The sequence below is a fragment of the Callospermophilus lateralis genome, chromosome 9 (assembly GCF_048772815.1).
Source record: "Callospermophilus lateralis isolate mCalLat2 chromosome 9, mCalLat2.hap1, whole genome shotgun sequence".
Taxonomy (NCBI): domain Eukaryota; kingdom Metazoa; phylum Chordata; class Mammalia; order Rodentia; family Sciuridae; genus Callospermophilus; species Callospermophilus lateralis.
In genome coordinates, this window is record NC_135313.1 from 86824365 (window position 1) to 86850911 (window position 26547).

General features: G+C 33.5%; 1 protein-coding gene across 1 annotated transcript in view; it reads left to right on the forward strand.

Annotated features, from left to right (window-relative positions):
• Positions 1-26547, forward strand: part of Lrp1b (LDL receptor related protein 1B) — a 1566902-nt gene that overhangs the window by 1296443 nt on the left and 243912 nt on the right. The window contains exons 48-55 of the mRNA XM_077110319.1: positions 4234-4347; positions 4590-4739; positions 8232-8354; positions 10317-10436; positions 15331-15459; positions 18375-18497; positions 22940-23080; positions 24500-24687. Coding sequence (XP_076966434.1) covers positions 4234-4347; positions 4590-4739; positions 8232-8354; positions 10317-10436; positions 15331-15459; positions 18375-18497; positions 22940-23080; positions 24500-24687 — 1088 coding nt within the window. The remainder of the gene's footprint in view (positions 1-4233; positions 4348-4589; positions 4740-8231; positions 8355-10316; positions 10437-15330; positions 15460-18374; positions 18498-22939; positions 23081-24499; positions 24688-26547) is intronic.

Here is a 26547-nt window from a genome sequence, read left to right on the forward strand (position 1 = left end):
TTGTTTAATTTATACATCAATAGCACACATTACTGTATTTTAATTTCTCAAGGGCAGGGTCTATTTACAGAATGGAAATGTAAATTATGAGGAATAATTTTTTGGTTTCTTCTCTTTTGGAGGAAAAAGAAATAGTAAATCCTCATCAATTCTTTATTTATTGTTTCCTTAAAGATATTTCCTTCATGACTGAATGTGAAGAGTTGTTCAAAATGTTGTCATTTTGTATTTGTCTTATGGATGTGTGACAGGTTGAGTGAATAGATCTGGGGAGAATGCATGATTTACCTTCTTCCCTGTATAAATTGCTTCCTTTGGGAAGTATATGAATTTCCTTGGGCCACCAGAATGCTTTTAGGGAGACTGAGAGCTGGGAGTTATGAGGATAACTGAAAGAAAGGAAATTGGTGTTCTTAGGTTTTCCTAAGTTCATAGTAAATCTCTGAAAGGTTCTTCAACCAACAGCTGAAGGGAAAGGATAAATATGGCTAGAGAATAATTCGGCATTCCTTTTGTGTTTGCATTACCCTGGGAACCTAAGCAGCGAATTAAATAAATAAATAAAAGATGTGCTTTGAAAGTAAACAAAATAGAGATAGACAACTTATTTATTTATTTATTTTCTTGTTAGCTTCCCTTTGCCACAGGCTTGGTTAGGGGAGTTGGAAGAGAGAATTGATTTATGTTATTTATAAGGAGCATCCAAAGAACCACAGAAAGACCAATTGATTTTACATCTTTCACATCTTATTAAATATTTTATCTGACATGGTAAAAAGTAAATGGAAGAAATAGGAAAATTAAGGAAGTGTATGAAGAAGAGAGTGGTTTTACTTTTCTGCTTACTGCTACTTTTGATCCACAATCCCAGTCAGATCTTGTTCTTTGTACTATCTCATTGCTATTCCTGATGTGGATGCACTATGTTTTCCCTCATATTTTTGTAAGCTAACTTTTTCTTTTGGACTATCTGGAGGAAAAAAGTCTAGTATTTCTCACTTGGCTTATCTTTATTTAGACCAAATTATTTTCTTTTTTTCTCTTTTTCACAAAACTGAAAAAGCCTGAGGGAAGATTGTCAGAAAACTTTCATATTCACTTGACAAATTAGAGATTCCAGTATTGTACTTTCTCAACATCACCCTAAGGATGATACAAGTTTGAATACTTTGCTGACCAAAACAAAGTAAGGAAAATGAGGCAACAGAAAGGAAGAGGCATGAGTTTAATTATTTAATGAAGTCCCTGTTGTTTCCATGGATTTCTCCTGTCAAAGGATTCTCCTTCCTTGCCTATGAATACAGTTGATATTAGTCCCCACTTCCATCTTGCTTCCACTATAGGGGCTTAATAGTCCAATCCCATTGATATTGCTCACCATAGTTAATCCTCTAGAAGTTCTTAAACTCTATACCAAGACATGGAATCTCTGGAGACATGACTAAGCCTAAAGGGACAATCAGTTCCTGTTTGCAAAATTTGCCCTCTATAATAGGACAGCTGAGCTCCCCTCACCACGTTTCACAAGTCCTGTTTTTAGTTAGTAAAAGGGGAGATAAAAAAAATATCCACCCTACAGATTTTCTTCTTTCCATTCCACTCTTCTGATCCCATCCCTTCCCAATGTTTCTCTTTTAAAAAATTAATTATATTAATTAATTTACAGTAGAATGCATTTTGACACATTGTACACAAATTAAGCACACCTTCTCATTCCTCTGGCTGTAATTGGTGCAGAGTTACTCCAGTAGTGTAATCATAATCATACATGTATACAGGGTAATAATGTCTGTCTCATTGTACCCCATGTCTCCTTTAAATATCCTCTTTTAACCATTCTACACAACTTGACAATCATAGTTTCTTTTCATGTAGTCTGAGTTTTTCTCATTTATTTCTTCTTCTCAGAATTCAATCTAAGACTTTATTCAGTTTGCTCTGCTTTTCTACTCTTCTCATGATGTCTTCTTTACTTTTGATTCTACTTCAGAGCTTCTGACAACTATTTTTAAAGCCCTGTATGTGTAGAATCCTTCAAACTTCTATTTTCTTTTCCTTCCTTCCTTCCTTCCTCCTCCCCCTCCCCTCCCACCGCCGCCTCCTCCTCCTCCTCCTCCTCCTCTTCCTCCTCTTCCTCCTCCTCCTCCTCCTCCTCCTCCTCTTCCTCTTCCTCTTCCTCCTCCTCCTCCATTGTACGATTGTACTGGGGATTGACTCAAGGTTTCATGCCTGTAAGACAAGTGCTCTACCAGTGAACTACATCTGCAGCTCTCTTGCTCCACCCCAGCTTTTACTTTTCTTGCTGAAACAAGATCTCACCAAGTTGTCCAAGTTGGCCTCAACTTGTGATCCTCCTGCCTTAGTCTCTGGAGTAGGTAGGGTTACAAGGGTGTATCCCTATTGTGCCTTCCAGTTGTCTTAACTCTTTGAAATGCCATCCCCCACATTCATGAAGACATGATTTGCCTCTTTACCTTCTTAGCCACCCTTTTCTCATTCCGATAGAATCCCTGAATAGGATTCTCTGAACAAACTTAGAAGACAGTCTGATGGTGGTAAAATTGTCCCCTCCTGGCTCTTTCTAAAACATCTAAACTCTAACTTCAAGTAAGTTGTAAGATAGAAAATCTTTATAGGCTTGCCTAGAAATATTCAAATATCTAAAACATTTCACAGAGAAATGCATTCTGTCTTCTAAACAAAGAGATTATATGAAATCATTTGGAACATAGTTATTGAAAAACTGATATATATTGAAGTCAAAGACAAAATGTAAATGATTGACTTGATTATCTTCTGTGTTATATATTACATTTACTATTTCCATTAGCAAAAAAATACTAAAAATGAAATGTAATAGAAAGGAATCATCAATTAGATTTTGCTTTTTAAGATATAAAATCAAAAAAAAAAAAAAACTAATTGTGGTTCCTGTTTTGGAACAATACATTTATCTCTACTCATAATGGCATTATCTGTTTTACATGCTAAGATGTTATTTATAATGAAGAAAACAGTGAAGCAATTATAATTGCAAATTGTAAATAAAACATTTATTCTAATCATCATTTAAACACAAATAAATATGCAATTTCAAGATACAATTAAATATAATAAGAGCAGTGCTTTATGAAATACAAATGACATACACACCCTTGAGAAAAATTTGCATATTTTAAGGTACATTTTAACCATTTACAATTGATATAATTTCTATTTATAATTAAATAGGCTCTTTAAACTATCAACACTGTAAAAATGGAATAATCAAAGAGCCCTTCAGGTTGTACATTAATGTAATCAACCTGTGGAAATTTGAATTTGGAGTAAAAATTTCCGCTATGTTAATCTAGCATACATACTATGCCATGCACCTGTTCACAACATATTGCTGGAAAGTATTATATGGTAATGAATGGGTAAGCAAACTAGAAAGGAGTATATGATGAAGAATAAGGCATTATGTACAAGGTGTATACAATGAAAGTCGAATATTGAAACTGATTTTCACTTAAGCATAGCAAAGAGCTGGAAAGCTATTCTTTAAAAACTATCAGATTAAGAAATGCTATATTTTTGTGTATCGTGGCATGAGTCAACCATATTGCCTCTATCAAATGTTAATGATAGCTTTACACTAGAGTATGACATAGAATAGATCGTCAGTGGTCTCCTCGGTATCTGTCTGTCTTTGTCTCTGCCTCTGCCTCTGATTCCATCTCTGTCTCTGTTTCTATCATAGAAGACGATGCACCACTTCTTCTTAGAAACTAGACTGGGATTTTCCATGAAGCACTAATTAAGCCTTTTCTTAGTGTCATAACCTTGTACTGCTGACTATAGGAGAATACTTTTCAGCAACCTTCATTATTCTTATGCCATCTGAGTGAGAGACAAGTACAACTGTGTAACCAAGGCACATTACTTTCCTTCATGGAACTTAAAATTTATTGGGGCTCCTGGTACATGAATAGTGGTTGCAATTCAGTATGATAAACACCACAATTAAGGTAATAATTGACAGGAAAAGATGTAAAATTGTGTGACAAGAGAAGCTATAAGATTCATCTAACCCAGCATTGCTGTAGAGCTGGAGGTCAAATTTGATTGCCTGGAGTTTAAAAAGCAAAAATAAATAAAATAATATGGCTTAATTAAAATACTTCAAATATAAAAGCAAGGAGTCATTTTTGCATCTCATCTATCCATTTATTTATTTACATGTTTTTCTAGTTTCAACCTGTGCCACTGTCGAGTTCCGCTGTGCAGATGGGACTTGCATTCCAAGATCAGCACGATGCAACCAGAACATAGATTGCGCAGATGCTTCAGATGAAAAGAACTGCAGTAAGATATTCCATTACCTTTTGTTTGTTCTTGCCTGGACACCTTTGGCATTGAGTTGAATACTATCCAATTTTTTACTGAGCCTCATCCAGAATTGATATATAATTAACCCCTGTTGTGTGAGATAATTGCATATTTATTTCCTCAAATGAAGTTCACTTTTCTTGCATTCTCTGACCTACATAGAAGGCTTATAATCTTTGCAAATGAGGTGTTTCGGTTTTTTGTTTACATCTTTCTAGATAATACAGACTGCACACATTTCTATAAACTTGGAGTGAAAACCACAGGGTTCATAAGATGTAATTCTACCTCACTGTGTGTTCTGCCAACTTGGATTTGCGATGGGTCTAATGACTGTGGAGACTATTCGGATGAATTAAAGTGTCCAGGTAATTCTCGAAAGTAAAATCTTTGCCTTGATGATTGAAGAATACTTAATTGAATAGAATAAATTTCTTCTAAAGATTTAATCATTGAGGCTGGGATTGTGGCTCAGAGGTAGAGTGCTTGTCTAGCATGCGTGGGCACCAGGTTCAATCCTCAGCACCACATAAAAATAAAATAATGGTACTGTGTCCACCTACAACTAAAACATAAATGTTTAAAGAAAAGATGTAATCATTGAGAATAAAATTTAAATAATATAGACTAAAACATATTCTATTCTAAGTATGCTATTTGAGCTCTTTAAACGAATTATAATATAAAATTCAAGAAATCTGTCCTAAGATCTCTCCTTGCATCGTTTTTTTGATGTTTCCTTCCTCATTATTCCTTTTAAAATTGGTGATTTCATCTATTTTTTAAAATTTCTTTTAAAATTTTTTTGTGTCGTTGGACACAATACCTATTTTTTATTAATTTATTTTTACGTGGTGCTGGGGATCGAACCCAGGGCCTCACATGACGGCTAAGCCACAACCCCAGCCCATGGTGATTATATCTTTAAGATGTATAATCTATAAAGCATCAGCAGAAATGTTATAAACCTTGACTTAACTATTGATAGACTAACAAGAGGGATACTATTTGTCACTACTGACTTTGCTCATGTTATATAGCATGTGTGAGACAGTTGATAACAGTTTACATAATTTTTGGCATAATAGTTCAGGTAATAGTTATCATTTTTGGATCAAGATCAGGCAGTAATATTTTGTATCTGCCTATGAACCATCTTTACCTATATTAGTTCTGAAAAGTATTTTCTGTCTTCTTAGAAGAAGGCCTTCTATGAAAATGACTTGAGCGATCTATTTGAGGGTACTGAGATTTTAAAAAGATTCAGAAGAGAAAGGTGTTCATTGCATAAAACTGGCACTTTTGAATTTGGACTCAAACTACTGTTAGCCTTTGCCTACCCTGCCACGAGTCACTTTTCCATATTTAGTTGGTATATAATTTTTAAAATATTTTAAGAAATTATATTTATGAGAATTTTGTATACCAGTTTGTATTTATATAAACAGGTAAATATAAACTACTAGGAAAAACTGATACTTATGATGGTTTATGATTTATTCTCTGATACCTTTGTTTCAGGCATTTTGGTTTAAAAATTGTTAATTACATCTTTAGAGAAAGTGGGAAAAAAATTCTTTGGCAGCACTGACTGTAGCTCGTGACAGTTCTTCCACATTTAAAAAAAAATCTTGTTTTTAATCGTGCAAATACTTTTTAAATATAGAATTTTATTATTTTGGAATCATGGATCCTGTGTGTCATGATTATTCATCTAATGTGCTTTTCATAATAATACATTTTCCTTTTTGTTTGATACTGGGGATTGAATATTGAATTTAGGGACACTCTACTACTGAGCTACTTCTCAAATTTTATTTTTTATTTTCAAGATAGGGTCTTGCTAAGTTTCTGAAGCTGGTCTCAAACTTATGAGTCTCCAGTCTGAGCCTATTGAATTGCTAAAATTTCAGGCATGCACCACTGTGCCTGGTGTAATGCATTTTCTTTACTAGGGCTGTAATTAATTTCTTTCTTTTTTTTTTTTTTTTTTGGTATAGGAGATTGAACTCAGGAGCATTTAACCAGTGAGCAACATCCCCAGCTATATTTTGCATTTTTTTAGAGACAAGGCTTTACTGAGTTGCTTAGCACCTGGCTTTTGCTGAGGCTAGCTTTGAATTCCCAATCCTCCTGCCTCAGTCTCCCGAGCTGCTAAGATTACAGGCGTGAACCACCCAGCCTAACAATAGTTAATTTTTGAAATTATCCTTAAAGCACCATATGATAGAAATTTGTTAAACTGACATTTCATTTTCTTTTTTATATCCTTTATCTCTTTCTAGGATTAACAAATAATAGAGTAACCTTTCAGCACTTGTAAACAATTGTGATTTTTACATTGGGTAAGAAAGAAAGAGACACTCATGCTACTTTATGAGACAGGTGGGCACAGGCAAGAAGCCAGAAATAGGTCAGTCAAGACAGTTTGGATGGCGGGCACAGTGGCACACGCCTGTCAGCCTCAGCAAAAGAAGGCTCTAAGGAACTCAGTGAGACCCTGTCTTTAAATAAAATACAAAATAGTGCTGGGGATGGGTCTCAATGGTCCAGTGCCCCTGAGTTCAATTCCTGGTACTGAAAAAAAAAAAAATAGTTTGAATGATAGCTAGGAAGCTTCCTAAAAGACCTAAGTTATTGTTAAGAACTCTCAAGATCTTTTGATTTCATGATAAATTTACTAAAAAACTAATTTTTCTCCTTTTCAAAATATATCATAGGGAGACTTTTTATCTTAAAACATTCATTATGGGATATCATAGTGTGATTGGCATGTATACTCTAAGGTTGGCTTCCTGATGGGCTGTGGGTGTGGGCCAGGCTATGGAAATCTGCAGGTATGAGAAGAGATGACATCTAATACAGAGAAAAATCCAGTATTTTATATGCTCTTTTGGAAGCAGTAGTAAAAACAACTTTGTAAGTTTTATAAATTACAATTTACAAATTAATTTTATGTACAGAATTTGTATTCTTGTAATATTTTTTCATAGTATCATAAATGTCATGTTTATTTATTTATTTTTGGTGCTGAGTTTGAAGACTTGCTAAGCATACACTGTCTTTTAGCTATACTCCCAACCCCATAATAATCTTAAAAGAGATTCTGCTTTAACATGTTTTACTCTTAAAATAGGGAATATTTGCTTAATTTCTATCAAAGCAGATTCAAAATAGCAGGCAGTAGAAACACTAAATCCATATTCATTCAGCAAAGATCTAAGATCTACCAATGTATTTATTTTGTTGTTTATGTTTATTCTTCATATGAAATTAAGAATATTTTCCATGAAAATATGATTCTTTGGTTTTAGATTCATTTACTTTTTTAAGAGGGCTACTTGGGATTGAACTCAGGGCACTCTACATCCCCAGCCCTATTTTGTATTTTATTTAGAGACAGGGTCCCACTGAGTTGCTTAGCACTTCACTTTTGCAGAGGCTATCTTTTGCAGAGGCTGCCTTTGAACTTGCGGTCCTCCTGCCTCAGCCTCCTAAGTCTTTGGGATATCAGGGATGCACCACTGCACCTGGATCTTTTTCTTTTTTAAACTCGCATCATCTAATCTCCATACTACTTAATTTAAGAAGTTTTTTTTGTGGTAAACTCTTAGTTTCAGGATCCAGTCCTGAAATGGATATTATTAGTATGTACTCCCAGTCTCCTCTGGTCTGTGATAGTTTCTTAGTCTTCTGGTTTTCAGAACCCTGGCATTCTCCAGGCGAACATCTCAGGTATTCTTTGCCCATTTGCTTCTAATTTATCTTTTCCAGTTCTAAAGTATTAATGTTTTATTTACCTATATTGAAGAAATTTAAAATTAATTCAATTTAACATTACATTCTATATTTTGTCACAGTTCAAAACAAACACAAATGTGAAGAAAATTATTTTGGTTGTCCTAGTGGAAGATGCATTTTGAATACCTGGATATGCGATGGTCAGAAAGATTGTGAGGATGGGCTTGATGAATTCCACTGTGGTGAGGATTTAAGTCTTGCTTTAATTGATGAACTCTATTATGATTTACATGTTGATGTTCTTTTGCATAGGGATTTTACACAAAATATTTTAACAGACTTTGATGTCAATTTTCACTTTTGTTAAATAAAACAAAATGATAAAAATTAAAGTAAAATGAGGAAATTATAATGAGAAGTAAAATTCTCCTGTTGCAATACTTTTTTAAAAACTTTCTGTTGAATTGCTTCCTCTGCCAATCTAAATAATATATTTACATCTTCTTTTCCTGATATATTAACTTCAGGTGGGATTAATATATGTACTTTGTGCTATGAAAAAATATGGATTTGACCAACACTATGCATGATACTCCTATCTGGCATTGGCAATTATTATTATTTCAAATTCTGCAGATAACCTGAAATAATATCCTTAAGTTTCTATTTACTCAAACATTCATCCTTACCTTCTACCTCCTAATTTCTCTGTGTGTATGCTTTATTTCACATTGTCAAGGTAAAAGAGCCTTTTAAATTATATTTTATAAAATTTATGCATTTTGTGGTTTTTTTCAGGCCAAGGAAATGTTCAGTAGGAAAAAGCAGCATATATTCACTTTTAACACAAATGATATACACTGTGATGAGTAGACAGCATAGAAAAAAGATTTAAAATGGATCTTCCATGAAATGTCAAACTCCTCTTAAAGTAAATGTCATTGTGAAATGAGGAAATACATTTCGTTTGGTGAAGATCTTATATATCTTTACGTTAGAGCCGGATTCTGAATAAATCTAACAGAAAACTTCAAAAATAGTTTCTGTGGATTTGTAATCCTCAATAGGGAACCATTATATGATTGTGTCTTCTTTAATTTTGTTTCCCAGGCTTTAGTTTTCTAAATTTCTCACTTTTTATATATCATCTGATTAAACATTTTAAGTGAAAATGCAATTGCTAAATATTCTTTCAGACCAAAAGCAATATTGTTATTTTGACAATAGTTTGCATTTTAAACAATGTAATTTGGGAGGACTTTATTTTGAATGATCCCTGGTGATAAATATGATGGGTGGAGGGGGACTGTGGGGGTAAACAAAAGCAATAAGAACTGATATTGGAAAAAAATGTAGTATCTTATTATTGTAAACATCCTGTAAGAAAAAATTCACTATTCCTATGAGTTTGGGTCTTCTTTAAGGAAGTGATATATAAACTTCAATGTGTTAAGTACATATAAGCATAAAACTTTTGATTTGTTTTCAAACTAAAACCTCCTTAGCTCACTTTTAAAACAAACATATTTGGTCTGTCCACCCCATTGTTGCCTTGTTTAACATGTATTTTTTTTCTTTGTTAGTTTAAAAATAGATTAAAGTTAAAAAGGATTACTTAATGAGCATGGAATATATATTTTATGACTGCATCCCACACATTTTTAGAGAATGACAGTCTGGAATATAGTTAAAGGTGAATAGTCAGCACAGTGAAAAGTTCAAAGGCAAGTCCTATGAGAACCGTGTTGAAGGAACATGGTGTGTAACTTGGAAACAGAGGGAATATGCAAGCCCTTGTCAAAATTTTATGTAGAGTTGTCACAGGGAAGAGGAATTTGGCTTGTTTAAGGGCTGATTTTAGAAAAGTCTAAGAAAGAGCTTTCTCATTGTGAAATCTGTTCTAAGATAATCTTAGCCATTTTTTTTTCTTCTTTACAGTTGACCCATAATGCTTACACATATTTATGGGGCACCAGGTGATATTTTGATATATGTATACATTGTTATAATGTTCAAAGAGAATAGGCATATATTTCTTTAAGCAAATTCATTTCTTGATGGTGAAAACATTCATACTTATTTCATTTAGGTTTTTAAAAATATATAGTTCATTATCCTTATGTGTACCTATTGTTTATTAGTACACCAAAGCTTATGTCCCCTAGCTGTTCCACCTAAAGTAAGCTGCTTTTTTTGTTTTCTAGATTCTTCCTGCTCTTGGAACCAGTTTGCTTGTTCTGCACAAAAATGCATTTCTAAACACTGGATTTGTGATGGAGAGGATGACTGTGAGGATGGATTAGATGAAAGTGACAGCATTTGTGGTAAGTAGTTCCTTTTGTGTTCTCAATCAGTTTTTAACCACTCAGTACACTCTTTGCTGTCTTTATTTTCTTATGTATGAAACATCACTAAATTTACAAGACATACTTATTATTTTAATAGTAATCTATTGTTTTACTTATTTTATATATACAGTTATTATTTAAGATTTTTTCTTAATATTACCACAATTAATTTTTTTTTTTTTACTTTTATTTCTAGTTTTCAGTGACTCCTTTGTAGTAAATTCAATGATTAAGATTGTTGGATCAAATGGTCAAATGTTGGGGTGGGAATGTGGCTCAGTGTTAGAGCACTTGGTTAGCATGCACAAAGCCCTGGGTTCAAACCTTGGCAACACACGCACACATGCACGCGCGCACGCGCGCGCACACACACACACACACACACACACACACACAAATCAAACGCTTCTTTTGATAACTGGAGATGTATATTGCCAGGTTGCCCTCCAAAGTTTGTAGATGAACCCATACTACCACAAATAACATATGTTGCTTCTGTACATCTCTGTGTGTTTTATACAGAGTTGTTTTAAATAACAGGTAAAGGAAGGTGACCGCTATATAAGATTTTAAAATGTAATTTTGAATTCATCCTTCTAGAACTAGAGATAGCAGTTTCAAACATCTATATTTGCCTATTGCATGTCAACTGCAAACACAATGAAATTGCTTTTAATATTCACAAACATTTTATAGTTTAAATGGAATTATTAACTGAATTTCTTAAGGAGTAAAAGAAGAAAGGGAACTAATAGTGTCCACAAATTTATTATAATTGTTCAGTCAGTCTACTAATTTATTAACATGTCTATCTATCTGTGTGTTCCATTTGTTTGTATGTCTTTGTAGCTATAAGTATAAATTCTTCACTAATTAATTTCATCCTATTGAGTAGCTTGTTAATTGAGCTCATTTTAGAAAGAGAAGGACCTGAATCACAGGATAAGGTGCATAGAGATAAGCACATTTAGCATCTTGTTCAGATTTCAGTTGTAGTCTGCTGTGTAGGTCATGACCACACAGAAAGTACTTCATAGTACTTGGGCTACACTCAATTTCCCTATAAATAATATAAAATTGGTGATAACTTCTGAAAGCATACAATTTATTTTCTTGTCTTGAAGCCAATGGAAATTTACCTTTTCTTTATATAGCTAAAATGATCCGGAGTTACTTGTAAGACAAATAGAAACGTAGAATGATCAGTATCAGAGAGCTTTGAACATGAGAAAACTTAATAATCAATTAGATGACTGCTTAGCCTTTTTCTTTTGTTGCTATTTGTTATTAAATTTTTAATTTTAACAAGAAAATTTACCTATTTTTAATGGGATACCACTGTTTCCAGTGATTAACTCATCATGCTTGTGACCCTCTGTTAATCCTGCAGTTCCTGGCTGCATTGATAAGGATGGGCTTTCTGAGTAGTCTCTATGTAATAGAAGAACCAAGACTCTGAGGTTATACAGTTTAGACTCTTAAATGTTAATGATTATTGAAAAGCAATTACAGTGTGTTTGTAGTTGGCATATAGTAGACAGATACTCACATTTACACTAATACCTCCAATTCTTTGTTCTCCCATGTGTGTTTTCAAGCTGTAGGATTATGGGAAGCTTAACTTCATTGCTTATTGCTGGGGTTACTTACCTATTAGATACAAAAAGATTTACCTATGTACCTGTTTTGATTATTTAACAGACCAATGTGCATTGTATCCACAGGTTTATTGCCATTCTTTTTTGTTTAAATTTTCCTGCCTCCTTCCTTTTGTCAAAGTGCTGTTGTCATGTCTGAATGTATGTCAGGAATAATGCTTCTAAAAAGATAATAAAATGACAATGGACATGTTTGTCAATCATCAAAACACTGACTCTATTAATTTATTTACACATTATATTTTATATACCAACTACAAATCTAATACACTGTATAATCTACTTTAGATTAAACCTCAGTTAACAAACTAAGTCTAGTATTTTTAGAATAGGAAAGGAACCTCACAGATATTTTATCTCAGTAGGCCCCAACATTTATTGTACAAAAGATCCTTCTAAAATGTCTCTTAAAAATGTGGCTTCTCAATCAGGTGTTCTGATGGGCAATGTGTATATATTCTTTTTTAATACTCACATAATGATCCTGAAATGGGATATTGAGGATTGCATTTTAGAAAATGATAGTCTAATCTACCTCCATCTTTTGATAAGTGGAAAAGAGAAACTTAGAGACCAAAAAAAAAAAAGTGGACTGAAGTTAATCAGCTAACTTAGTAATGACAGAGGTAAAACCAGAATTTAGATTTCCGAAATAGTAAACAGGGTAGTGACTCTTACCAATCAATGTTTGCTATTGAGTAAGGACATAAGACAGATCAAGTGGAATTCCATTAGCTTGTCCTCCTTCTCCCTTGGGATTCTTTTCCCGAGGGAGATGATGTGTCTCCAGATGGTAGTGCCAACTGTGGAATGAAGCCATGAGTTTTTTCCCTTGGTCCATTTTCTTTTCAATTGACTTCAATGTGTTGGCATGTTCTTAATGCAGAATCTGTTGAACACCATCACAGGAGACAACAAATTAGCTGTAAAGAACCTTATGCCATTTTATAGCAGGAGATATCTTTGTAATTATGTAGTCATACCCCTCATTTTAAAGACAGGAAATTCAGACATCAGCCTCCTCCAAGGTTATGCAGAATTAGATTTCTCCATGGCCAAATTAGTACTTCTCTATTATGACTACCTTGGGAACAAACTTAAAAGATAATAATGGAAGGTATCATGGAGTTCCACATTGATCCAAACTTCCTTAGTAGAAAAATGTGGTTAAAAAATCTCAAGCTCAGTAATGCAGAAATTAGAACATTGAATTGAGAATATAATATTGAAAATGACACTTTATGTTCTTGGAGCATGCTTGAAGAGATAGATAATAAAGAGTTATAGAAAAATAATTTCTATGAGAGAAGAATTTTATTAGAGAAGCTAATAAAGACAGACTATTTAGCGGGAAAATTCTTTTTTAGATAAAAGGAACATTTACTTAATGTTTATTTTCTGATTTCTTCCAGTAAAGTTAAACCTTATTCTGTTGCAGCATTGACCCTAAATTAAATGAGTAAATCTGAATCACCTGGGGAATTTTCAATATACTATTCTTCCTGTCCTCCAAAAGAAGTATATACCAGGGACAGCCACATTTATGTGGAAGAAGATCCCCAGGGCTTGGTTTTTGTATTTGTTTTATCTTTTTTTTTTTCCCCCTTGGGGATTTTATTTTGGCAAACCCCTGTTTATCAATTTTGAAAGTATTGCTTTGGAAAGCAGTTTCTACTCATAAAAACTGTATGACTGAAAAGTAAGAGGCTAATAATCATTTAATTAAAGTGTATTGGTCTTTTCTTTAAATGACCAAAAGCAAATATTTTTCATCTATCAAGTCAGTCATATTTTCTTCCTGGAGATGGTAAATTGGCAGGGGAGAGGGGGTACATAAGCAGTTGATGAAGTATTTTTTCATATTTTTGTTGATATAGTGTTACATAATAGGATAGGATTTGTTGCTGCATGTTCATACACACACGATATAACATGGCCATATAGTAAATATTTTTAAACAATTCTAAAGCTATCTTTTAAAAACACCTATTTCTGACAGCTTTTGTTATAAGAAAGTGAAATTTTAAAAGTTAGCTTGGATTCATATTTATATATTTGCTTATATAAAATGTTTTGGTTCGGGCTGGGGTTGTGTCTCAGTGTTAGAGCACTTGCCTAGCATGTGCCAGGCCCTGGGTTCCATCCTCAGCATTACATAAAAATAAATAAATAAAATAAAGGTATTGTGTCCAACAACAAGTAAAAAATAAATATTAAAAATATAAAAATGTTTTACTTCATTTGTTGATATACAACACTTTATTAAAAATTTTGTATACAAAATGTTTTATTCAAATAAATACAACTCCCTAAATATTCAGGATATATTAATATTCAAAGGGCTAGGGAAATATCATAAGAGGGGGGTCATATGACATACGATCATCCTATGGTTATATTAGGAAGAAAATAGAAAACAACTATGACCCTTTGGATTTACAGTCCAAATCAACATTCTTTTTTTGTTTTGTATTGTTTTGCTTTTGTTTTGGCTATATATGTTTGGAAAACATCATATAGCTAAATGAACATTGAATTGGTAGAGCAGAGAAAAGGTAGATTTTGTTCATTAGATGTATAAAAACAAAAAGAACATGGACACATTTATTCTTTTTAACAAAATATTTAGGATGAATAATAATAACATTAGTGATTAAGAGAGATGCTCAAGAATGAAAAGGATTTTGGCATTCCAATGCCCCATGTAGAACCCTGGGCAATTTGTGCCTTCTGCAAGCTTTTTAACTTGTTCAAGCTTATGTTCCCTTTTCTGTGAAATGATATGAATAGGGGTTTTCCTGAATTAAATGAGTTTCTCTGTTAAATATCTAATGTATATTAAGCAATAAAAATGATGCTTCCTTGATTCTTACTATTGTGGTTCCTATCATTATAAGTTCAGGTCTTTCAAAATGTTGCCCCAGATCGTTCCTAATTCTATGACATTTCTATGATTTGGGACATTTTACAAGGAGAAAATAAGTTATTTTCTACCATGTAGCTTTAATAGATATAACACAAATTAGTAAAGAATGTATTGGATGAAAATCTCTACACATCTGTAGGGAAAAGTATAATGTTTGATGACTCCCAATAATTACAGTCTCTTGGCTGTAAGCAGCATTCTTCTGCTTCCCTCTTTTCATTAGGAAATGTAACTGTGAACCTTTTCTAGCGTTCATTCCTTGCAGCACGTTTCCTTTGTGTTTAAGGTTCCATCACCTGTGCTGCGGACATGTTCAGCTGCCAGGGCTCTCGTGCCTGTGTGCCCCGACACTGGCTTTGTGATGGTGAACGAGACTGTCCAAATGGGAGCGATGAGCTGTCCACAGCCGGCTGTGGTATGGACGCGTTTATCAGCTATTGTCAAAGAAAACTCTTGGCAAAACCCTTGGATGTTTGTGTCATTATACTCATCACTTCACGTTGTCCTTCACTTTCCTAATCCCTGGGCCCTTAGGTAGTATTAGATCTAATCAGGTGGGACGTTGTTACCATGGTAGTTCAGCAGCCTCTTTAATTTGCTGTACAGAGTGTTTCGGATGTGCAGTGGTATTACCCACTTTAAAACCATTTAGATGACTGCAGATTCGTCATTGCACTTTTGAGATAGTGTAACTGCACCACGTGTGTGAGTGTAGCAGATTTGGCATTTTCTTTTTAATGCTCGCCAACCCCCCATGAAAGCTTTCAGATTGCCTATGACAGATACTCTGTAAATAGCTGCTCTGATCTTAGATAACAACTGATCAGGAGGTCAGTAAACACCTATTAGTGCTACAAATAGGGTATTAACCCCTGGGTCGGGTAGAAATAGTATGGATATAGCTGAATGAAGCTTGGGATCATAGGACCACCTTTGGAGGTCAGACAATTTACTAAGTTTCTGATTCTAGGTCACCTCAGGAAATTTTCAGAGAATTTCTCAATAGTAAAAATTTAGATAAGTTCCTTTGCATGGTCAGGAGGATAAAGGGACTGAATATTTGATTGTAGATCCCAAGGTCACACAGGGGATCTGTTGAGCTGAGCAATTTATCAGAAATAGTTCTGCAAATTCTGCTCCTCAACATATATTCTGCCAATCATCTCACAAATGGCCTATTTCCATGTCTTTAAAACATTGTATTTGAAGCCTTAAGGTAAGTGTGTGTGTACATCAGGGACAGTTGAAGCACAAAAGAAAACGAAAACTTAGAGATAGGCCTATTTGCACAGAACCCATGCTATTGTTGTAGAATAATTCACTTTGATCTTGAAACTGATATGTGTGTCTATAAAGGTCGATGGGGCCACTGAGGGCTACATAATAAAGGTTTAAGCATCAATTCAGGGATCCAGATGGTCCCAGTATGTTGTTGCTATTGTAGCAAGTTAACACTCTGGGAAGCATATTAACACTTTTGGACCACATGGGTACTATTAAGTAAATTATGCTAAAATGTAGCAAATTGCACTCCAGTGACCTGTAAGTGTTAATGCCAAGTAAGTCACTGTAGCTCACCGTTTTAAAGAAGGATGCATGTTTTAGAATTGGCGTAATTCACTTGAGTTATAAAAACTGTCACACAGTTCAGAGTTAGAGGTGTTATTATTTTTGCTAACTTGTCCTTTGATATTAATGTCTTTCCTATGTGACTTCTTTATAGTTTTAAAAATTAAATTTATTGAAAGTAAATTATACTTGATTACATTCAAATAACCCTTTGTGTTTTACCTACTCATGGCTCTCTGTCAGTAATTACTAAGATGAAAGCAGAGATTGCTTGGTTCATGTAGTCTGAGGCTGCCTGAGGATGAAGGACTGATAAGTATGTGAATGAATAACTATAATAACTTAAGTATGAGAATGTTGTGTGTCAAAGATACAGGGGTCACCACAAGGAAATATTATGTCAGAGTCCTGGAAGTGTCATGGAAAGATTTCAAGAAAAAGTGATAATGTTGTCTAAGTCTCAAAGGACAAAGAGAGGGCTCTTGCATGGAAAGGAAAATGCTTGGGCTAGGAGGTGGGAAATGGCAGGTACTAAATTGCTTCCAGTGTCCATTATATTTCAGTTATTGTGATAGGTGTTTTTTATTTACACTAATGAATTCCCACAACATTACCATCAAGTGTTTTTGGGGATATGCCAAAAATAATTACTATATAGGTAGGAATTTAAAGAGCACATGGGAATTCATTAAATATCTGACATGAGAAGATCTGCTTCACGTACTATATCTAGTCCTTATGAGAAATTTACCAGACAGATTTTATTATCTTCATTAAACAGACAAAGAAACAGATGTCCCAAGAAGGTAGATAGCTTCCTTGAGGATACAAATCCAGCTGGCAGAGTCACTTTCTGCAAACCATTATTCTTTTCAGCATTCTACAATAATATATGGCAATTATTGACATTTGAAGTGTCCTAAACTTTGAATCCTACCATAGCCTTTATCTTTTAAATATAAGATTACTGAAAAAGTCAAATGATCCTTTCAGGTCTTCAATGATTCTATGAGTATAGTATTAAAGTTTATGTCCTGTGCACATGCTTTATTTTACATTTGGATTCACCACTGGTTAGGGACTTGCTGGAGCACTACATTCAAGGATTAGTATCCTCAAAGGATCAATGTTCCATTTCATGGGTCAATTTTTTGAATTTTCTGTGGTGATTACAATGGGGCTCATTACATCAGAGATCTTACACACCAAATTTAATACCTCATACTTGCACTTACCCAAAAGATATATTTTCTTTTAAAAAACAATAACTTTCTCTACTCTCTTTGTTTACTTTTTACTTCTGTCACAAACATTACCACTTGGTGATCTTTTCAGTTCTACTTCTGAACAAGGAAGCAACACTTTTATCATGTAACCAGCATGACTGCGAGGTCAAGGAGAGAAAAGACCCACCCATGTTATTAGCCAAGTTTTTTCTGACACACAGACATTTGAATTCATTCTTAAAAAGCTTACCAACTGCCATATTGCTTCAAATTTCAGGGACACTATGGATTAAGAGTGGAATTTATTAATACTAAAATTTTGAAATATATACATAGAATGTATTACATATGAATGCATTCTACTACATACATGGCATTGTTAACTAATTTGATATTTTGGAAATTAAGCAAAATTTTATTTTTTCTAAATAACTATGAATTATTAGGTATAATTTTATTCCATTTCTAAATTCTAATATGGGAGATGATACCATATGTGCTCCTCTAACTCTATATTTCGTGATGTCTTTCTTAGCTCCCAATAACACGTGTGATGAGAACACCTTCATGTGCCATAATAAAGTGTGCATTCCCAAGCAGTTCCTGTGCGACCATGATGATGACTGTGGTGATGGCTCCGATGAGTCCCTGCAGTGTGGTGAGTACATCCAGCTCCCAAAGAGGAGGATCTCAGGCAGAAAGCCTTTACAGAAGAACCTGGGTTTGCACAAATCAAAATCAAACACTCCTTCCTTCCTTCCTTTTCTCTCTCCTTTCCCTCCCTCCCTCCCTTCCTCCTCCTCCTCCTCCTCCTCCTCCTCCTCCTCCTCCTTCTTCTCTCTCTCTCTCTCTCTCTCTTTTCACTTTTCTTAATGATACTAATGACCAATACATTCAGTAATACATAGTTGCACCACAAGTAACTTCTTTAAGCTCAAGTATAATTTTACGTGCATTTGGAATTCATGTCCACTTTTAGTGTACTTATAACACTCAGTGACCATGTTAGAAAATCTCTATAAAAATGTCTCTGTTTTATTGTATTTTGAAGTGTTTTGTACAATACTTGGCTGGGTTGTTCAGTGTTACAGCAACATCAGGTATTTGAGTGAGACAATAATGCAACTTAGCATTGTCAGAAAAGGCTTGTTACTTAATATTTTCCTCCATGTTGTATTTATACATGTGTTTCATTTGTTAATATTTAATATTTCTATGAAATTTATCTTTACACACATATTTATTTAACGATTATGTATATTATATATGCATATATATATAATTATATGATAAAATCAGTATTACAATGCCCAGTTAAAGTTGAAATCTCATGTGCACCTACTGTTTCTGTAAAATATTTAAAAACATATGAATGAATAAATATACATAATGCAAATCTATGGACTTTATATATGGAAGGTAGTAAATTTAGTGCACTCCCGTGTTCTCCCTGTGCAGTGTCTAAAACCTTGGTCTTTGAAAGGAATCACTCCGAAATCAATGGATATCAGCTTTATGATCTTTTCACCATTATGTCATGCATTCAATATGATTTTTTTAAAAGCTACATTATAACTCAAGGAATAAATTGAAAGCAGTTATTTCTGATTGAATATCTCCTCTCTTCTAGACATATTTTGTTGATAAGGAGATGAATAAGACACAGTTTTCCACTTAAAGAATTCACAAACAAGAACATCAGACAGACAATATAATGCCATTATTTTTTAAATTAAATTATTTATTCTAATTTGTTATATATGACAGCAGAATACAATTTATTTCATATTACACATATAGAGCATAATTGTTCAAGTTTCTGGTTGTATACAAAGTATTTTCACACTGCCGCAGTCTCTGGCTGGGCACAAATCACGAGCCTCCACACAGCTTGTAGATTCAAACAGCAATTCTTTATTCCTGAACTCACACCGGCCGTCTACAAACACGTTCTGGGGAAATCCACGTTCTCTGCCCAAATCCACACTCTGCCCAAATCCACCACTCCTGGGCTTCTCCCGAAGTATACTGTTTGACCCTAAGAACTCAAGAGGAACTCAGCAGCAGGATACGCCCTATTCTAAAGGGGGAACACCCTAAACACAGATCTGCCCTGGTCCTTGAGCAAGGTCACCTTACATGCAATGTCCTGCAAAATGTCCTATTTCCATGAGTCCTTCCACTAAAGAAACATGGGGGTACGCTGGCAAGGAAATTGTCATACCTACTTGGCTGATGGCTCCCAGCATCACACCATTCTTTTCTTCACACATGTACTTAATATAATGATGTCCAACTCATTCCACCATCTTTCCTATCCCATGCCTCCTTCCTTTTCCTCCCTTTCCTTAGCTCTATATTCTTTGTCAAATAAGAATAAGAACACCAGTACATGGGATCAGAGCTGAGAAAGTAATATTTTCTTTCTTTCTTTTTTTTAACCCAGGGGTACCCTACCCCTGAGCTATATCCATAGTCTTTGTATTTTGTTTTTTATTTTGAGATAGGGTCTCCCTAAGATGCTGAGGGTTTTGCTACATTGCTAAACTGGCTTAAAGTTTCAGTCCTCTTGTGTCAGCCTCAGTTTCATTTGAATTAAAAGCATTCTCATGCTTTCAGCTTAATAAAATAATTCTTGAAGGAAGCACTAAACAATATGAACAAAGCATGTTTGTTTGAAAAAAAAATCATATTTATATTATAAAGAGCATTACATGGTGGTTAATAGCCTGGATCTTTTTGCTGGGTAGCCTGGATTCCTGAATCTACCACTTATTAGCTGTGTGACCCTGAGAAAATGCTTTACCTTTCTGTACCTCAGTTTACTCATTTATAATATATGTATATTAATAATGTTTAACTTATACAGCCAAAAAAATTGAATGAGTTAATATGTGTTCAGTGTGTAGAACAGTTCTAGGCACATGATAAATGCTAGTTGTATATATAAAAACTGTAAGTTGATGTGATTAAGGAATAGCTATTAATCTTCTGTATGGTTAAGCTGACATTAAGAAATTCAATTGGAGCTTGATTGGAAAAAGTCTGACATCTTATTTTATATCATTTGTATTCAGTTATTTTACTTCTGAGGCCGGCATACATTTTGAAACAATGGAATAGAAAGTCACAGTCAAATATAGGTTCTAGATCCATCTTTTGCAGCAGACTGTAAGAAAATATTGCCATAGAGGAGAACTATGAAGGAAAATAAACTAGTTAGCACATTCCTAAAATAGTTCTCCTGGTTAACATTATGGTTGAGGACCAGATTAAAAATGGTAGAATGGAAGGTATGGAAGGTGTGAGAGTTGATACATTATTGGAGGTGGGGGATAATTGAGAACTTTTAGCTTGGGTAACTTGGGATGATTTTGCTATTAATAAGCTTTGGAACATGGGAGATTGAGGTTCAGTTTTTCTGATGCAGGAGCGGAAGATATAGTAAAGAATTTATTTTGAATATTTTTAAATATGTAGCATTAAATAGGTAATCATACAGAGCTACGCAGTTAGTGAAAATATAGTTCTAAATAAGAATCAGTAATGTTGATTTGATGGTCATCAGCATAAAGGTGACATTCAAGGTATACATAAAATGCGAAAACCAGACAATGTGGATAGTAGATAATAATAAACCATAAATTGAAGCCAGGGCTTCACCTGCATTATGTTAGGGGAGAACACCAGAGGACTTCTTAGAGAGAGAGAAAAGAAGGGAACAGCAAAAGCATATTTGGAAAGAAGGCCAGGAGAGAGGATTATATATATTAAACCAAGAAAGTATTTCTAAGGAAGTATGGTCAACAGCATCAAATGCTGCAGAAAAGCCATATCAAATTTTGAGACACCTTTGAATTTGATACTTGCCACTGGCTGTATATTCACTTCAAGAGGAATTTCAGATCTTCTCTAGATGTTAGAGAAGTGAGTTGTTGATGGACTAAAGATGAACTGGGGGAGAATCCATGGAGGCAAAATTGGGTAGTACAGGAAAAAAGAGAATATGTACTAAGGAGTATATAGAGAAACTTTCATTGTTATTGGACTGGGTAAGACTTGTATATATTTGTCAACTAAGGAGAAGAAACTGGTGAAGAGGGCTGAGGGGGAAGAAATATTATGGAAACTATAGATATTTTTAATTATACCTTTCCAAGATTATAAGCTTTGCAAGTAGATACTCATTACCAAACTATTTTTCATTGGAAATTTATTCTTTTTTGTCATAAAGATTCTCCCAGATTTATCAGAAAGTTTTAAGAGAAGTGACAGAGGGAAATATCCATTCTAAAGTTTAATATTAAAAACAGAATTGGGCTGGGAGTTGTGGTGCAGTTGGCAGAGTGCTTGCCTAGCAGATTGAGGTACTGGGTTCCATCCTTAGCACCACATAGCAAATAAAATAAAGGCATTGTTGTATATCTACAACTATGAAAAAAAAACTTAAAGAAAAAACAGAATAGGACTTACTTAATAACAGTCATAGATACAAATGTTAACAAGTGATGAGCTCATTTATAAATTGAACGAAACTTTTTAAGTGACTTTATATATAGGCTAATTATAATAGTTATTTTTCTTTTTTCTCTAAGAATCAAGTTTTTTTCCCATTTAAACAGTTTCTTTACATTTTGCTTCTTCACAAACATAAACATTACAGCTTTCTGAGAACTAGTGCTATAGCACAGAATCAGTCCTTTTATATTTTCTGGCACCATAGCTGACCTAACCAAGTTTGGTTTTGAAGAAAATTTCTAATGATTTCATTTTTGTTTTCCATTCTAAGACAAATCCCTAGGATATAGACAATAGGTGAAGGAAGATGGTGTAATCATGTGCATTACATTCTTGTTAGCTCATCTACTAATCAGAGAACCTTTCTCCCAACTTTATTTTCTGGACCTTAACTTACTTCCAAACCACAAGGTATCTCTTACAACTGTGACCATTACAACAGAAATAAATGAAAAAATATTTCCCATAGAAGGCATGGGTAAACTTGTGATTAATTAAGTATAAAGGAATAAAGTTTTCATTACTATTTATTGGTAAAATATTTTTCACAAATATTCAGACATCTTATTTCTTGTTCTCTAGGATACCGAGAGTGTAGTGCTGAAGAATTTCGTTGTGCTGATGGGCGATGTCTTTTAAACACTCAGTGGCAATGTGATGGGGACTTTGACTGCCCTGACCATTCTGATGAAGCACCTTTAAATCCAAAGTGTAGAAGTGCAGGTACAAAAATATATAATGCTATGTTTATTCCAAAGGTTATTCTTAATAGCAGAACTATGACTGATTATCTCTCTAGTATAGTATTCAATGAAAGAAAACTTAAATTATTAAGCATGAGATATCTTTAGTGATACCATATAGGATCCTAGTAGCCAACTACATTCTGAGGCTGTTTTAAAATTTAAATATATGCTCAAACTATGAAGATTTGAGGCAATGATTCTCATGGATACATACCCTGTCCCTTGCCCTCCAAAATGAATATTTAAAAAGAGTTTATATGAATGTAGTTTTCCTACATGGACCTGTTTTGAAAATTCAAATATATAAGTGTTCAGGATTTAATGAATTTATCATATTTTTCAACTGTACTTATAAACTTGCACAATTATGAGTCAATTAAAAAATTTGAGGGCTGGGGTTCTGGCTCAATTTAAAAATTTGAGGGCTGGGGTTGTGGCTCAATTAAAAAATTTGAGGGCTGGGGTTGTGACTCAATTAAAAAATTTGAGGGCTGGGGTTGTGGCTCAGTGGTAGATCATTCACCTAGCACATGTGAGACCCTGGGTTCGATCCTCGGCACCACATAAAAATAACTAAATAAATAAATGTATAAAAAATTTGAAAATTCAAATCATTAAAAAATATTTACTGAGAAGTAGTCTATTATCCACACCTAGACAAAATGAAATAAGTTGCATGTCATTTGCACAGAAACATAAACATATTAGCCACTCTGCCCTATTATTATTCTAAAGATGAATATATAGCCATATATTTTAGAATAAACTTTAATTAATAAACAATTAATTTTTTTTCTCATGAAGTTTATATGATAATAGACTTCTTTACACATGTATGATAAAGAATAATGCCCAAGTCATCTGATTATGAGTAACTGCAAAATCTGAGCTCCTTTCCATCGCTATATTTGGAACAACTATCATTCACCATCAATGTCCTTTTTATGCCCTGACTTAAAAATGTCAATGTTATATATTCTGGAAGAAAAAGTATTTGGAAATGTCTACCTATTCTATATTCTTAATTTTTAGTGACATAATTTCTCAGAGATCTATAGCTTAAGGGAAATGTCAAACTATCATTATGCTTTTGAACTCATTCTTCACAATTCAAATGAGACAGATAGTCCATTAGTTTTATCCTAGGTGCTTATTTTGATTGCTAATTTTCATAGTAAAGCTACATTTGCAGTATGTGTGAAACATCAGCATACAGTTTGCCCTTGGTTTTCCACATTTTATGTATAAAATATTTCACTGACTATAGAGTATTTTAAGTGTAAATATATTTATTATAATTTGACAGATAAGTTATTATATTTGTGAATATTTTCACCAACATAGTATAAAAAAGGCATGCCCTTTATGTTCCATTTGTTTTATTTTCTTTTTCCAGAACAGTCATGCAACAGTTCATTTTTTATGTGCAAAAATGGCAGGTGCATTCCCAGCGGAGGTCTTTGTGACAATAAGGATGACTGTGGCGATGGTTCAGATGAGAGAAACTGCCATATAAATGAATGTTTGAGTAAGAAAATCAGTGGATGTTCTCAGGATTGTCAGGACCTGCCTGTAAGTTACAAGGTAGGTAATCATCAAAAATAGCAACTTATGTAATACTTTAGATTTGAGATAATGAAAACTAGTCTAATATAATTGTAAACCTTAAAAGCCATTATAATATTGCTAGGTAAAACTATTTACAAAATGAGTGTTTATAAAAGAAAACATCATAATAGTGTGGTGTAAAAGTTGTGAGAATATAGTTAAAAAGAGAAAAGAATAAAAAATATTTTTCAATATATTCAAAATATAAAGAAAGAAAAAACAAGGGAAGGCTCTGCTCAGGGAAGATACAATGATAATAGCTGTATAATTTTATATGCAACTCTTAACTTCTTATTTCTGCCCTTCTTTTACCCCTGTACATCTTTAAAGGGTAATGGTCTAATCATTTATTTAATTTAATACCAGAGCACCACATTTTTTATTATTATAAGCAAGAAGCAAAAACTAGAAAACATGAGCTATTATTTTTGAGTGCAGGTACACTAAAAAAAAAGAAAGAAAGAAAAGAAAAAAAATCATACCTAATAGCATAATTGCTTTTTGTCTGTACCATTTCCCTAAAGAGGGTGATTCACTGGCAAAATTGATAGGCAGAAATAGCTTCTAAAAAAAACTTTTTTTCAGGATGTTGAACTAGTGTATTAAACTAACATAATATTGAAATGTAAATTTGTGAGTTAGGTTAAAATTAATTATGTAGATATAAAGAAGAACTCATTAAGAGAAATCCATTCATAGACTTGGGTGTAACTCAGTTAGGTACCTGCTTAGCATGTGCAAGGCCCAGGGTTTATTCCCCAGTACCACTTTTTTTTTAAGTGAGTTATTTGAAATTTCTTTCTTTCTTTTTAACTAAGCAGTATTTCTGTATGAATTAGTGATAGACAGAACTTATATAAAATGCAGAAACAGTGTACTTCTTATGTAGACAATTACTGGAGTTTGATTCTGTCTTACTGAGTTCTATACCCTTCAGAACTCACATAAGGTACTGTGTGCATTTATGAAAATGATCTTATGTCAAAAGGATCTGGAGCACAGATCTTTGGAAGAATTATGGCTAAAGCAAAAATGACTTGCTAGCTGTATTTCAATATATGAAGTTCCAGAACAGAAAGCATTCCAGGTCTGAGTTGTTTCAGATAATAGAATTAGGGATTTGAAGTTAGATTATGTTCAACTTAAAGAAGAATTTTCTAAAATTAGAACTTTTTACATTGGAATGAGCTGTTATATATGCATCATCTCTAGAAGTATTTCTGCAGTGGTTAAATGAACTTCTTAAAAGAATGCTAGAGATAAAGAATGTGTGTGAGACCAGACTGCTTTCCCTGCCAGTCTTAATATTCTATGATAAGCCATTTCTATATAATGGCAAATTTAGCTGTACAACCAATTTGCTATTTTAGGTCTCAGACCTTCTGGTATTATGATTAACTTAACCGCATCAATAAAGATTGTACTAAATATCCAAATGGGATCTTAATTAGAATAAGTTATACTCCATGTTTGTATAATATTTCAAAGTACACTTTACTATCATGTATATCTAAAAAGAACAAATAAACTAATAAAAAATGTTTGCACCATATAAAGGTATAACCTACAAGCTACAATAATCATTCCCTTTTGCTGATAGCACACTCACTGCAAGATATATATATATATAGATATAGATATAGATATATATATATATATATGCTTTTACTTAAACAATATCTTTATTTATTTTTTTACGTGGTACTGAGGATAAAACCCAGTGCCTCATGCATGCTAGGTAAGCACTCTATCTCTGAGCCACAAACCCAGCCCAAGAAACCTATAATTAAGTTTTTAGACATAGTATTTTATTAAGAAGTAGTTGAATTTACAGGA